Below are 15,049 nucleotides of genomic sequence, written 5' to 3'. Positions count from 1 at the left end.
ATTAATAGTGATGAGCGAATCTTTTTTGACAAATTCTGCATTTCACCGTCTGCTCATTTTTTTCGCAAGACTGCAGTGAAAATCCACCACGAAAAATTGCACCGCGACAATAAAAACGCCATAAGAAATAATGCCCATTGACTTTCATGCATTTGGACAAAAAAGTCTCTGAAACAAAAGTCACCACAAGAAAAACGCCCATTCCGATTTTTTGCCGTTCTCAAGTTCTTTGGCAAAATGGGAACGATTCGCTCATAGTGCTGATGCCTCATCCAAACAAATTGTGATTTGCTGGCCTTAAGGTGGCCATACACAGGCTGGGAAAAGCTACAGAAACACAAAATCAGCAGCTTATTACCCAGTGTATGGGGCCCTCCAACGGGCTTTTGCGATCGATATCTGGCCAAAAAATGTTCAGATGTTGATCTGGCAAGCTTAAAATTCCCATTGGATCGAGAAACGACAGCCTGTATTACCAGTTTTCTGATGCGATTTTTGGGCCCTAAAGCTGCCCATAGACGCAAAGATACAATCGTACGAATCGAGGATTCGTACGATTTTCGTAACCTGTGTGTGGAGAGTCCCGACATTTTTCGTCCGGCGGAGATCGGTCGTTTGGTCGATCAGACAGGTTAGAAAATTTCTGTCGCCTGCCGATAATATCTCTGCGTGTATTGCCGATCGTACGATTTTCAGTGGGAGACTGTCACCAGCTTTGTCAGACATAACTTTCGTACGATTGCTGTCAGGGGCAGAACATCGGCTGATCTGTTCTTTTCTACTTTATTTGGTCGGAATGGTAAGACTTTGATCTGAATGGTTAGTGGCTGTTTGGGAGATGGAAAAGTCCGATCGTATGTTGATTCGTACGATTGGATCTTTGCGTCTATGGCCAGCTTAAGGCAAACGAATGGATCAGCCCAATTTGGCCCGCCTCAGTGTGTTCATATCAGGGAGAGATCCCCTCATTTGGCAACCTAACCAAACCAGCGGATCTTTTCATGTATATCCACCTTCAGCCATGAAACAAAGATTGAATCAAGCAAGAACAGACAAATGGCCTCTTTTTTAATGTTCCCAAACTGCCTTCCCGTCGTTAGAATCGAAATCGCCGGCGGGATGGCACTCTGAGCGCTTCATTTACCGAAGTCACCCAAAGTTTCCTCGTGAGGCAACTTTGGCCGACTTCGGAAAACGAAACGCACCAAGTGCCATCCCGCCGGCAATTTAGAGAGATTAGTCGCCCGAAGAAGAGGCCATTTGTCGCTGGGCGACTAAATTTCCCCAAATCTCCACATGTGTGTCTGCCCTAAAAAATCAAAGCTGATGGAGACAAATAGGACTGTGATTCCCAGAATTCCTCAGCAGGTGAAAACAGCAGATGTGAATGGCACGGGTTACTATGTCACAGTTAAATTAGGGTGTTCTATAGGTTACAAAACCCGTCACTCGTCAGTGATATCACCCTCTTCTAAGAATAATATTGAGAGAGTTACAGTTTGAGGGTAAAATAAACAGTGAAGCACAGAGCAAATAGAACAGAACAGCGCAGGGCCACGATAATTTGAAGGATTCGTCGGATCACACAAGAATTGGTCATTAAGGAGAGAAAAATCTTAATGTCTATAGTGAGCGTTAGGCTAGTCCTTTTAAGGATCAAGCAGCCGTAGTAGCGCAACATGTATATATCACTAATGCGTGCCGAGGTGAAAGATTAAGCACAAACCTTTAGATTAGGGGATTAGGGACGTGCTGTAACGTCAGGCTGGAGGATTTGTTCTAAACAAACGGGCTACTTTGGCTATCAGTATTATTGATAAGTCCCTGCCCCCCCCTACAGCTGTCTGCAATGGAACATTCCCCGAAATGTCTGTGTTATGTTATCCCAGCTAATGGTTATCTCTCCGGCACAAAGGCAAAACTGTCAGTTATTTAAAGGGACACCATCCCCCTCTCACTGGCATATTTCCAGCTATAGAAAAAATAGCTACTCAATGTACAGGTATGGGACCTGTTATCTAAAATGTTCGGGACCTGGGGTTTTCCGGATAACAGATCCTTCCATTATTTGGATCTTTATACCTTAAGGGCTATTCCACACGGGGAGATCGGCAGGCGTTTGCGGTCGCGGCGACAAAGCGCAGCGCCAGTCGCCGCGACCGGCGCAGGCGACAGTTTTGTATGGGCGCCTATGTAAAAACGCCTGTGCTAACCACACGAGGCGATGCGCTTTTCAACAGTCGCCTGAAAATGCCTCGCCAGGCTTTTTCAGGCGACTTTTGAAAAGCGCATCGCCTGGTGTGGTTAGCACAGGCGTTTTTACATAGGCGCCCATACAAAACTGTCGCCTGCGCCGGTCGCGGCGACTGGCGCGGCGCTTTGTCGCCGCGACCGCAAACGCCTGCCGATCTCCCCGTGTGGACTAGCCCTAAGTCTACTAGAAAATCATGGGAACATTAAATAGGCTGGTTTTGTTTCCAATAAGGATTAATTATATCTTAGTTGGGATCAAGTACAAGCTACTGTTTTATTATTACAAGAAATAATAAATAATAAATTGGATTATGTTATTATAATGGAGTCTATGGGAGACGACCTTTCTGTAATTCGAAGCTTTCTGAATAACGGGTTTTCTGGATAATGGATCCCATACCTGTATATGTTTTCCCCACAGGTGATTTACATAAATGCTGTTGTTACTTTGGCGCTTAATCTCCTCCTGGGCTGGTGACAAAATGCCTTGTGTAGCCCTATGTAATGGCCCTTCCCTTACAGGATTAATTAGCAGATTCACTGAGATAAGAAAGCTCAGCAAAGCAAAGGAAGCCACTTCAAAAGCAGTTTTCAAATTCAAATATGGCTACTGGGGTTTTCCAGATAACAGATCTTTCCATAATTTGGATCTTCATACCTTAAGTCTACTAGAAAATCATGTAAACATTAAATAAACCTTGTAATAAAGCTTGTACTTGATCCCAACTAAGATATAATTAATCCTTTTTGGAAGCAAAACCAGCCTATTGGGTTTATTTCATGTTTACATGATTTTCTAATAGTAGTAAGGCACGAAGATCCAAATTATGGAAAGATCCTTTATCTGGAAAACCCTAGGTCCTGAGTATTCTGGATAACAGGTCCCATACTTGTATTTCTCCCAGGAGGTAGAAAGGTATAAAATGCCTCCATCAGCCAAAATAATTTAGTAGGACGATTTGCACAGAATCTGACACTTGCACCTAATAATCCCTGGAATCAATCGTCAGCTCTATAACGGGTCCATAAGGGACTGGGAAGAGACAACATATTGTATGCATGCAGGAAAGCAATATCATTGTTGAGTTATAAAATGCAGCAAGACATTTTTTATTCTAGGATAATATGATATGTTACTTTTGTGCAATTAATCAGTTTAAAGGTACAATTAAAAAGGGGCACAGGGTAACCAGCTTCTGTACAGCTGTATATTTGTGGACTGATGTAAGGACATACCGCAAATTATTTTTTCAGGATAGACAGCATGAACTAGTGGGTTGCCTTGTACCATCCCAGGAAAAAAGCGTTCCTATTTTAGTCAATTTTCTACCCAACCAAATCTGGGCCTTCATAGCTACATTAGATAGCCAATGGTCCCCAACCAGGGTCTTGTGATCAACATGTTGCTCACCAACCCATTGGATGTTGTTAACAGTGGCCTCAAAGCATGGGCGGAGGGTAATTTTTTTGTTGGGGGAGGCTAAAGGTGGAAATATACAAGCAGTCTTAAATCGTTCGAAGGATTAAATTGTTCAGTCGAAATGGCCGTTTTTGATAGAACAAATACTTTGACTATCAAAGTATCACATTCGATGGTAGAATTTCAAAGTTTTTTAACTTCGAAATTCGACCCTTAGTAAATGTGCCCCTGAGCGTATGCTGGTAAAAGGTATTTGATATGTTGAGAAGCAGTGGGCGCTATGATATGGGACCTGTTATCCAGACTGCTTGTGACTTGGGGTTTTCCGGAAAACATATCTTTCCATAACTAGATCTCCATACCTAAAGTCTACTAAAAACATGCAAATATTTATTAAACCTAACAATTGGTATAGCTTAGTATAGCATCTAGGAAGGAATTATTTTATTATTACAGAGAAAAGGCAAACCATTTTTAAAAAATGTAATTATTTTATTAAAATGGAGTTTAGGGGTGATAAATCTCCCATAATTTGGAGCTTTCTGGAAAAAAATGGTTTCTGGATCGGTATCACACATTTTATATGGTAAGTCAGTGGGTGCAGTCCTAAATATAATAAAAGTTAGTGGGTACTGGCACCCCAAGTATATTATACAGTACATGTGATGTGATACTTGGCAGTGGCACTGATACCTTAAGCACCCCAGCACAATTCTGTTATAAGGTACAGTTTAAACACTTTGCCACTGTTGCACTACCAACATATCCAACGCAACTGCCAAGCAGGTTTGGGGAGGCTTAGCCTCCCCAAGCCTTATTGAAAATCCGCCCCTGCCTCAAAATACGTTTTTGCTGCATAAAAAACTGCTGTACTGCCAAACAGGGTCTCCTGTAGGCTGCCAGTCTCATAGGGGCTACAAATAGCCAATCACAGCACTATATTTGAACCACCCAGAACATTTTTCATGCTTGTGTTGCTCCCCAAATCTTTTTACAATAAGAGAAAGACAAAATCCCTGAAAAGCACATTATCTATTGGAGTGTAACAATGCATGGAACTGGCCACTTAATATATAACACATAGAAATCCCCTGTATCTTCATATCAGTTGCATGTGTCCACTCTAAGGGGCAAATTCACTAACCTCCATATATTCGCCAGCAACGGCTTCGCTCACATCGCAACGCTTCGCCAGGCGTAGATTCGCCAGGACAACACTACTTCACTAAAATCCGAAGTTGCGTCCAGCTAGCGAAGGCAAGTCTGGCGGAACAGGTAACGTTCAGTAAAATGCGCATCTTAGTGAATTTGCGAAGTGAAACTTCGCCTGGCGTAAGAGTGCGAGGTAGCGCTAGAGTCTATCTCCTTCGCTAGCGAAGTTACACCTGTCAGTAAATTGGCGAAGTACCAAAATGCACTCATGCTGATGAATTTTTGCTAACGTTAGTCCCTTCGCCCTTTAGTAAATTTGCAACTAATCTCCCCGAACTGCTCCCCGAACTGCTTCCCCCTGTCTTCCGTCTGCTACAATAAAAAAACGCTTGTGTCATGACAGTCGCGGTGCTTCGTTGTCCGAAGTTGCCTCACGAGGAAACTTCGGGCGACTTTGGAAAATGAAGTGCAGCGAGTGCCATGCCGCAGGCGTTTTTTTATTTTAGGGGGAAGCAGTTCGGGGAGATGTCGCCCCAAAGAAGAGCCGATTAGTCGTCGGACAACTAAATCTCCCCGAATCTCCAGGTGTGATATTACCCTAAAACCCAATACAGAGAGATAGGAAGATCAGACGGACGGATAATAAGCTCTTCTAACCAGTGAGAGCGAATATAACAGCCACGGAAATCACTTGAGCAATTGTTCTCTGTAACTGAAGACAGTGGACACATCACCAATAGTGACAAATGATTTGCACAATATTTACAGCATGTCACTGTTTGCAATTTCTCATCTGAAGGGCAAGGAAAGGCTTAACCATAACATGTGTATGTCTTACTAGTATAATAAACCTGACTTGTGCATCGGACCCTAAACTGCCATCACAAAGGGGGCACCAACCAGGGTGCAGGGGCGAAGGCAGTAGGACGATCAATGCCAAAGGCTGTTCTCCTTTAAACACTATACTTTGCTGAGTATCCTATCGTCAATTAATGCTGCTGACTATCAACACTGGCGAGCAAGACGCCGCTTGTTCATTTGTTTGTGTGGTTTACGAATGTTGATTTGCGGCTGGAGCAGTGCCAGTTGGCTGCCGGCAGAAATTATAAGGGTGAAGATCCAACACGGGCAGAGGGTGTCTGTGTGCCAGGTGCTCACCGTGTAATACTGGAAGATACCCACAGCTCAGTGAGACAACATAGTCTGAAACAGTAACAAAGAACAGAACCTAATTGAGCTGTGTCTAGTGATAATGAGGCAATGAGGTACAAGACATATAGGAGCTTGCCAGGGGGTAATAATATTAAAGCAGTTACTGTAGCACAACTCCCTGCAAGTGGGATGATGGGAGTTGCAGTTCAGCCGCAGGCTGAAGATCCCTGGCTAAGAAGATCCCCGGGATTAAGTCTTTCCAGCTGACCCGAGGTCACCCGATCAGAAGAAAAGAGGTTCCGTCTAAATATTGGGAAGGGGTTTGTTACAGTGAGAGCTGTGAAGATGTGGAATTGTCTCCCTGAATCAGTGGTACAGGCTGATACATTAGATAGGTATAAGAAGGGGTTGGATGGTGTTTAGCAAGTGAGGGAATACAGGGTTATGGGAGATAGCTCATAGTACAGGTTGATCCAGGGACTGGTCTGGTGGTGTTACAGGGAAGGAAGCAAGCGAGGACAGACTGCTGCATAATAACTCGCTTGCGGCAGCCACAAAAGAAGTCTGATAATAAAAGGTAGGCAGGTTTGGTGCTTTCCATATACTACATGTGCACTGGTTGTGTGAGTATAATATAATATATACAGGATTAGAGAAGAGGGAAGGTAGAATCACACAGCAGATGCAGATATCTGATATCACGTCCCACTCAGAGGAAGTACAAGATTTAGCGCATGAATGTTTGGTGCCGTTTATTGTACAGATAAACAGGAACCTGTCAGGGGTTTCTCTTGGGAAAATACCAATTTCTATCCTGGACCCTCTGCCAGGTTTAACATTTAACTTGGTCTTGATAAGAGCTGACCTTGGTGGCAGAATGCTTTAGGGACAGTATGTGCAATATGAATCGTTTACTATAATCCCTGGAGTCTAAAGATCCCAGTCTGGAATTCTCTTTACGGTTCCAACCAGGCAATGCACTGCCCACCACTAGAACAGTTAAAACTATAATATACCAAAACATCGGGAAAAGCCATATATAAAAAACAAAACAAAGAGAACCACCCAGAGACACCAGAATGGTCCCAATGCCAGCCAACAGATTAATTCACTCAAAGGAATTGTACAGTATAAAAATAAAAACTGGGTAAATAGATAGGCTGTACAAAATAAACTATGTCCTCTCTTGGTTTTCACTGTTACCAGGCAGTAACCAATCAGAGACTCGGGGGGGGGGGCACATGGGTCATAACTAGGGTTGCCACCTGGTCGATATTTTACCGGCCTGGCCAGTAAAAATTATGCTTGATGCCAATGTTATTAATAGTCCAAAACGGCAAGAATATCGGCAGACCGGTATTTTTTTCCAGAAAAGGTGGCAACCCTAGTCATAACTGTTGCTTTTGAATCTGAGCTGAATGGTGAGGATCAATTGCAAACTCACTGAACAGATATGTCCCATGTGGGCCCCCTTATAGTCACTGACTAACTCAGAGTTAGAGAGCTGAAAAGCAGGAAGTAGTGTTCTGGCTATTATGTTAGACATCCAGTCACTCCAGCCTTTATACATTACATTTCTGACTAACTAACTATATCATAAACATTTTTTACTTTACACAGCCTATCTATTTTAGAATTTTTTTTATTTTGCACAGCATAGCACAACATCTATTTACCTAGTTTTCATTTTTACACTGAACTGTTCCCTTAAGCCTGTAAGTGCTGAATGCCAGCAGCAATCTCATTATTCGTCTCCAGTGCAGGCTTACTGCAGTAAATCAGGGCTCACTCATACAGTTTGCCACAATGCAACTTTGATTAGCAACTAGAGCTAAGCCATAGACATTAGGGTCTGGGCCAAACCTCATGTGACCAGTGGGTTTAGCCACCCTGCCCTGGCCCCTTCAGTGTGATCACAGGTGGGTGCTCAGGTGTGGATACATAAGCAGTGATGGCACGGTGCGGCAGGGAGGTAGAACAGGTAGGTAGGTTAGGTTTGGGAGCAGGTTAATCTATCAGGTCGATTAGTCAGCGAGTGTAACCAATCGACTCGTGTACTGTCACTGAGTGAAGGTTAGGCTATTTAGTTGAAAACATCCAGATTGACCAGACATATAGATCTGTGTATGACCTTCTCTATCTAAGCAATTGAACAGTTTTTTGTTTTTAACAATGGGCTCCTGGACTTGACCCCTCTACACCGAGTCAGCAGCTTATTGGACCATGTATGGGACCCCCAGGATATCAATCAGATAATGTTGGACAAGGACCTCACAGGTACATGTTTTTGTCCTCTCCTCATGGGTCTCTGTAGCAGGAGTGTGTTCTACATCTACAAATATCTAATGATTGTTACACCAATAATTATGCTTTAATCATCATCATCCCCCCAAGGTGCCTCCATGATGTTGGGTACCAGGGCAACGGTCTCTTTGTCCTAAACCCAGCCCCAACTGTGCCATATTCCTTTCTACATCTCACACGTCTCAAGTTCAGAGACTGCTGGTTACTGTTCCACCAGCGAGTCAGTTATCAGTGCTAAGCCGAGAGCTAATCATTAACAACTCCCTGCATGTGACATTCCCAGCCCTGTTTGCTCTCTCACTTGTCTCCCCACCCCAAGTCCAATGGCTTTCCCTAGCAGTGCTTCCTAGGGAGCTGAAGAGGGAATTTAAAGGTAAACACGACGAGCTTGTCATATGGTTTCCCTTTATATATATATATATATATATATATATATATATATATATATATATATATATATATATATATATATATATATATATATATATATATATATATATATATATATATATATAATATATAATATATACACAGTATCTCTAATTAGACTGACTGACTAGCCCCCTGACCAAAATACACTTTCCACAGAGCCCATAGGAGACCATTAATATGAGACCAGTTTTGGCTCTGGCTGACGGCCAGTTCTCAGTGAAGTCAATGGATTGGGTGCAAAACCCACAATATGTTATCACGTGGTGATTTCTCAGCCAGTAGAGAAAAGTCCAATGTGTCCCAAACAACCCTGTGGTTTTAAAGCACAAACATAAAAGCCATTACTTATCCCCAAAACACTCAAATGAGTAGAATTTGCCCCAATTGTGCACTGGCAGGAGGCTATTATTGGTATTAGACAGGCAGATAAAAGCTGCTGACAGACCAATTTGGCAGCTTATTGGTCCATGTGTGGGGCCATCTGATGGGTTTCCCTGATCGATATCTGGCCGAAAGTCGGGCAGATCTCGATCGGGCAGGTTAAAAAATCCTGCGGCCGCATCTGTGCGTGTATGTGGCCCACGATCTGACGCCCTTTTCGGATGCATTGTGATCCGATCTTCAGCTCGATATCGCCCACTTCAATGTGGGCATATAGGGGAGAGATCCATTCGTTTGGCGACATCACCAAACGAGCAGATCTCTACTCTATGGCCACCTTCAGGCCAGGATTTGCGGCAAGGATCACGCCGGCCTCCGGGTGCCCTCAGGGCAAATCCGGCCCTGGTCACTTTAAGCCTAAAAGGTCAGATTTCATTTTAAACATATGCAATTCCCAACTACTGACAATATGCCCAAATGGCAGCGATGTGGACAGGTTACCCAATCATTCCCGGGCCCTTGGTGGGGGGTGTCACCGATGTATTATCTCCTAAATAAGCCATATAACAAATTATATGCAAATTGGGATTCGGAATCGGTTTGGCTGGGCAGAAAGATTCGACCGAATCCAAATCCTGCTGATAAAGGCTGAATCCCGGCCGAATCCCGAATGCATCCCTAGTTAAAACAGAACTGAAGAGAAAGTAGCAGAGAGGACAAATTGTTAATTAAGGTGTCAGCCGGCCCTAATGTATTGTGATCCCACTTCGTGCAGTCACTAATCCCCAGCTATTTTGGGCTTTCCAGCACTCTCTCCTTATCCGCCCCCACTGTCTGCAGACTCCCTCTCACTCAGACGGTACTTGAAGTGCCCCGAGGGAGGGCAGCCTGTGGACTTGGCACCAAGCAACACTGGACATGAATGTACATGAAACATGCGCGATTAATTACCTGCTGTAGTCTCCTCTGGCCTCCTGAAATGTAGGCAAAGAAAGAGAGAGAAAAACAGGGTTTAGAATGGGATTATCTCAATGCAGCGCTCAGGCTGAGGTCACTACTACAAATCACAATGCAGCGTCTAAATCCTAGGCCATTTATTACAATTATAAGGGCTGATATGGCGCTCTCTGCCCAGTGATTCAGTCCCAGCAAGGATGACTGCAGTATGGTTAAAGGGGAAGCGCACCCTAAGGAAGTAATCTGCTTTCTATTCTCACACCCTCCTATGTGAAATGTACAGTCCTAGCTGGTTGCTAGGGTCAGAGTGACAGCAACAAGATCTCCCGGATGGATTTTTGGTCCTTGTTAACGTTTATTGTCCCATTTTGGTCCTCTCTAGGCTTGAAAGTTGGTGGGTTTTCTACATTTATGTTAATCATGAGCACAGCCTTAAATGAGATCTGCGTGGCCAATACAGTCGAGCAGTTAAGGGGTTAAATGGAAAAAGGAGCAACTGCAATGCTGGATCACAGGAGTCAGGTCTTTTAAAGGGGAGGTTCACCGTTAACCTAACTTTTAGTATGTCATAGAATGGCCAAGTCTAAGCAACTTTTCAATTGCTCTTCATTATTTATTATTTTTTTAATTAATTAAAAAGCTTTAAAATGGGGGACCCCATCGAAAAAAACAAATGCTTTTAAAGGCACCAATTTAATGTGATGGCTAAAATATTAGTCATCTTTCTATTCAGCCCCTCTCCTAATCATGTTCCAGTCTCCTATTCATATTAATGCATGGTCGCTAGAATCATTTTGACCCTAGCAACCAGTTTGCTAAAATCAGAGACTGGAGAGCTGCTGAATAAAATAAGTAAAAAACCCCACAAATAATAAAAAAATGAAAACCAATTGCAAATGGTCTCAGAATATCACTTTCTCTACGTCATACTAAAAGTTAATTTAAAGGTGCACACACCCCTTTAATAAGCTGGCTTGCAACATTGTTTCAGGAGTCAGAACCAGAGGTGCAGATACTATTAACAGATGTATTTACAAATACTATTTTTTTTTCACAAATATTTTTTGAGCATAGAAGGAGGTCACACGTTAATTGGTTGGCCCTCCAGCAAAACATAGGTTGTCTGATGAGGCTGTAAGGCTGGCTGATAAACCCTAGTCAAGGTGCTTGGTTGTCACCTTGAGGCCCAATTAAAATGTAGAGGTTACAAATTTTAAAGGCAAAATGATATGACAATATAGCTATGAATATAAAGGCAATGGATATCTTCTGCATACAGCTGTACCTCAAATATACTGAAAATGAAAGACATTTTCCCTTTAAAAAGGTCGTTGCTTGCAGTCCGTTCTGTATCAGAATTACAGCACTGATGAAATATTCATGTTGCAGGTCTGCTTAGGCGCCGTATAGCCAGCGGCATGAATATTTCATAAGCTTACAGAATGAATGCAAGGCCAGGCTGTTTCTGATTCAGACAGAACATTGCAGGAGTGGAGGAACATGAGCCCTTGGCTCTCTGCACTCACAAACAGAAATGAAACATCAGGGAGTTGTAGTGCAGCAACAGCTGGAGGGCCACATCCCTGATATACACTTAAACTAACAAACAAGTGTTAAGTAAAGTTTGCTGTGTGCTTAAGGGCCCAGGATAAATGCCCTTGACTGCAGAAACAGTGATGGGAACATGAATGCAGAGAATGACTTTCTCTTGATTGTTATTAATCAATTATCTACATAAACAGTGCAGCACCATAAAAGTATTGTTGGACTACAACTCTCAGCCTGCTCCAACATACTGTAAGGCTGGTGGCACGCGGGGAGATTTAGTCGCTACTGCAGGCGACTTATCTCCCCGAAATACCTTCCCACCGTCAAGAATGTCAATCGCCAGTGGAATGTCATGAATATTGCTTCGGTTTTCTAAAGTTGGCTCACAAGGAAACTTCGGGCGAATTTGGAAAACGCTTATGCCATCCTGACAGCGATTCGCATTCTTGAAGGTGGGAAGACATTTCAGGGAGATTAGTTGCTCGCAGTAACGAAGATTTATCGCAGGCGACTAAACAATGGTGTAACTAGATATTACTGGGCCCCATAGCAAATTATTTTTCAGGCCCCCAAAATGTTTAGAGGCTGACTTGTTTTACCAATATTTATTGAAACTGTATATGAATTAGGGTCTCATGGGGGATAACTCCTGCTCCCCCCTGCAGCTGCAGGGTCTGCTTCCTCTGTAGTTAGGCTCCTGCGACTAAATTTCCCCATGTGCCACCACCCTAAAGGGCTGGGAGTTGTAGTCCAGCAACATCAGTAATGTAACCTGGTCTGGCATCTACTTAAGATCCTCCTGCCCTCTGTGGGTCTCCTATTACAGGCTACACCAGGGGATAAGCGCTAGGTCCTCCAGCTGCACTACAACACCCAGCATCCCTCGGGAGCCAACAGACTCACCCCTCTGCCAAAAGCATTGACTAGGCTTTCAATAGGCCCTCCAGCTCCTCTGCACAACATGTGTAGCACTGACCATTTGGGTGGCAGCTAATAGGTTACAGGTAAACCTCTCACCTGTATCTGAATGTGGCCATCCCTACCAGTGTAACGGTCCGCAAAGGGTGTGAGTAAGAAGAATAAATGACTGAGCAGGAGCTGCCCTACAGACTCACACAGCAGCTGTCTCACTAGTCTGAGTGCAAGAATAACTAGGCCTGAGCTTCTCTCTATTGAAGGGGTTAATAGTGTGATTTTATTTGTGCGACACACACAGACAAATGCACAACTTGGCAGGAGAAAGGAGCATCGGATACACAACTATCATAAGACACAGCACATGGAAAAACTCACAGCTAAACACAAACACGGACTAGCAAATATTCAGCACAAACACAACACAATGCAAACACACACAAGGTAGGGTCAACACAACATGGCACTTTGCAGTGTAAGGGTAGGATTACACTGACATTTTCGGTGCGATCCGACAAAACGCATGCGACGGAAATAAGGTAAGAGATAGAAATATGGATGAAGTCGTAGCGTTGATCCAGCGCGTTGATCCGATGCGACACGGCGCTGCGCCTGCATCCGACAAGTCGTGCCGCGTCAGATCAACGATGCGACTTCAGCCGACATTTCTATCTCTTACCTTATTTCCGTTGCATGTGCTTTGATGCATGCGTTTTGTCGCAGTGCGTCGGATCGCGCCGAAAATGTCCGTGTTGTCCTACCCTTAGACAAAGCACAAAAGGGCAATGGGGTCACGAATACCACTGACACACAACTCAATGCAGAATGCAAGCACTAGCAGGTTCATAACATAACACGAAAAAAAGTCACTTATCACACAAGGACACGCAACATAACACAAGAGACACAAGTGCTAGAAGGGTGACAAGATAACACAAAACATATAAGAGAGGTGGAATGTTGGAGACATAAGATACACACACGTCATGCCACTCACACTTCTGCAAACACACAATACAAATGGCAGCTTCACAACTTGAACACAACAGGAGGAGCCCGGCCCACACGCCCCGCCTGCGGAATCCTTACCTGTAAAATGAGCGCAGCCAACTTAAATATGGTCTCACTGTAAACTTCGATCTCGCCCTGTTGACATAAGAAGAGGGAGTGTGAGCTCAGCAACCAAGTGTTACACGCCTGTCACTCCAGTGCTGCACCTCCTGCTCCGACTACAACAACAGAACGTACCATTCCACACTGGAGGAGTGGCCAGTCCCACGAGGGTTGGATTACATTCAAAAGGTGTGAGCCTGTTTGCTTTCCACCTCTGCACTCAGGGGACTGCCCAGTGTTGCAGTCGGGCAGCGGGTGTATTACACACATATACACACTTATTACTTTTAACCAGGCACTGTCTGCAGGAACGATATGCGGGATAGTTGGGAGAAGTTTAACCTGCTCATGATGGACTGTACTGATCCCTGAGATAAGGCCAAACTGGGCAGGATTTGGGCACAAAGGCACCTTTATGTGGAACACACAGCAACCTGCCCAGCTAGGAGTTGTTTAAAGGAACAGTGACACCAAAAAATGAAAACCTTTTAAAGGAATGAAACTCTACTATAGTTTATATAAACACACTGCTGTGTAGTCATGGGACAGCCATTCAAGCTGGAAAAGGATAAAAGGCACAGGATACACAGCAGATAACAGATAAGCTCTGTAGTATACAATGGGATTCTTCAGGATGTATCTGTTATCTACTATGTATCCTGTGTCTTTTATCCTTTTTCAGCTTGAATGGCTGTCCCATGGCTACACAGCAGTGTGTTTATATAAACTATAGTAGTACTTATCTGTTATCTACTGTGTATCCTGTGCTTGAATGGCTGCCCCCTTGGCTACACAGCAGCTTGTTTATATAAACTATAGTAGTACTTATCTGTTATCTACTGTGTATCCTGTGCTTAAATGGCTTGAATAGTCAGATGTCGCCCAGCTTCGGTGGAAAGATATTCTCATTTGGTTACCTCGCCAAAGAAACAAATCTTATAGTATAGTATGGCCAGCTTGAGTCTCCTTATTGTATCATACCTCCCAACATTTTGGAAGTAAAATGAGGGACAAAAATTTTTCCGCACGTAGCGCAGCAATTTTTTTGACCACAGGTTATGAAAGTTTGAAAATATTTCTCCTTATCTAAACTGTGTTTTTGTGTCTCAAAATTGTTACAAAGTATCTTATTTGCACCTGTTAGTTGTTCTGGGCTCTCTGCTAAAAGCCAATTAAGTGAGAAACTTTGTTTCTTTTTCTGGCTGTTCAGTGCATAGAAAAGAGGGACTTTCCAGTACAAATGAGGGACTGTGGGTTGAGCTGTCAAAAGAGGGACTGTCCCTCCGAAAAAGGGACAGTTTGGGAAGTATGATTGTATTGCTAAAACCTTACCCAATCATTAGGGGATTTAGAGCTTCCTTTCTCTTTTCATTCACCAACCTTTGCTTCCCATGAAAAACAAAGTACCACAACTTTATTGAC

General features: G+C 43.5%; 1 protein-coding gene across 3 annotated transcripts in view; it reads right to left on the bottom strand.

The window, feature by feature from the left end:
* frmd4b.S (FERM domain containing 4B S homeolog) overlaps positions 1 to 15,049 on the bottom strand; it is a 155,499-nt gene that overhangs the window by 65,785 nt on the left and 74,665 nt on the right. For all 3 annotated transcript variants that reach the window (XM_018261475.2, XM_041561770.1, XM_018261478.2), the window contains exons 6-7: positions 13,604 to 13,660; positions 10,046 to 10,068 (exon numbers count right to left, since the gene is read on the bottom strand). In XM_018261475.2, coding sequence (XP_018116964.1) covers positions 10,046 to 10,068; positions 13,604 to 13,660 — 80 coding nt within the window. The remainder of the gene's footprint in view (positions 1 to 10,045; positions 10,069 to 13,603; positions 13,661 to 15,049) is intronic.

This window comes from Xenopus laevis, chromosome 4S, assembly GCF_017654675.1.
Source record: "Xenopus laevis strain J_2021 chromosome 4S, Xenopus_laevis_v10.1, whole genome shotgun sequence".
NCBI classification, from domain to species: domain Eukaryota; kingdom Metazoa; phylum Chordata; class Amphibia; order Anura; family Pipidae; genus Xenopus; species Xenopus laevis.
This window is presented reverse-complemented; position numbering and strand designations above follow the sequence as displayed.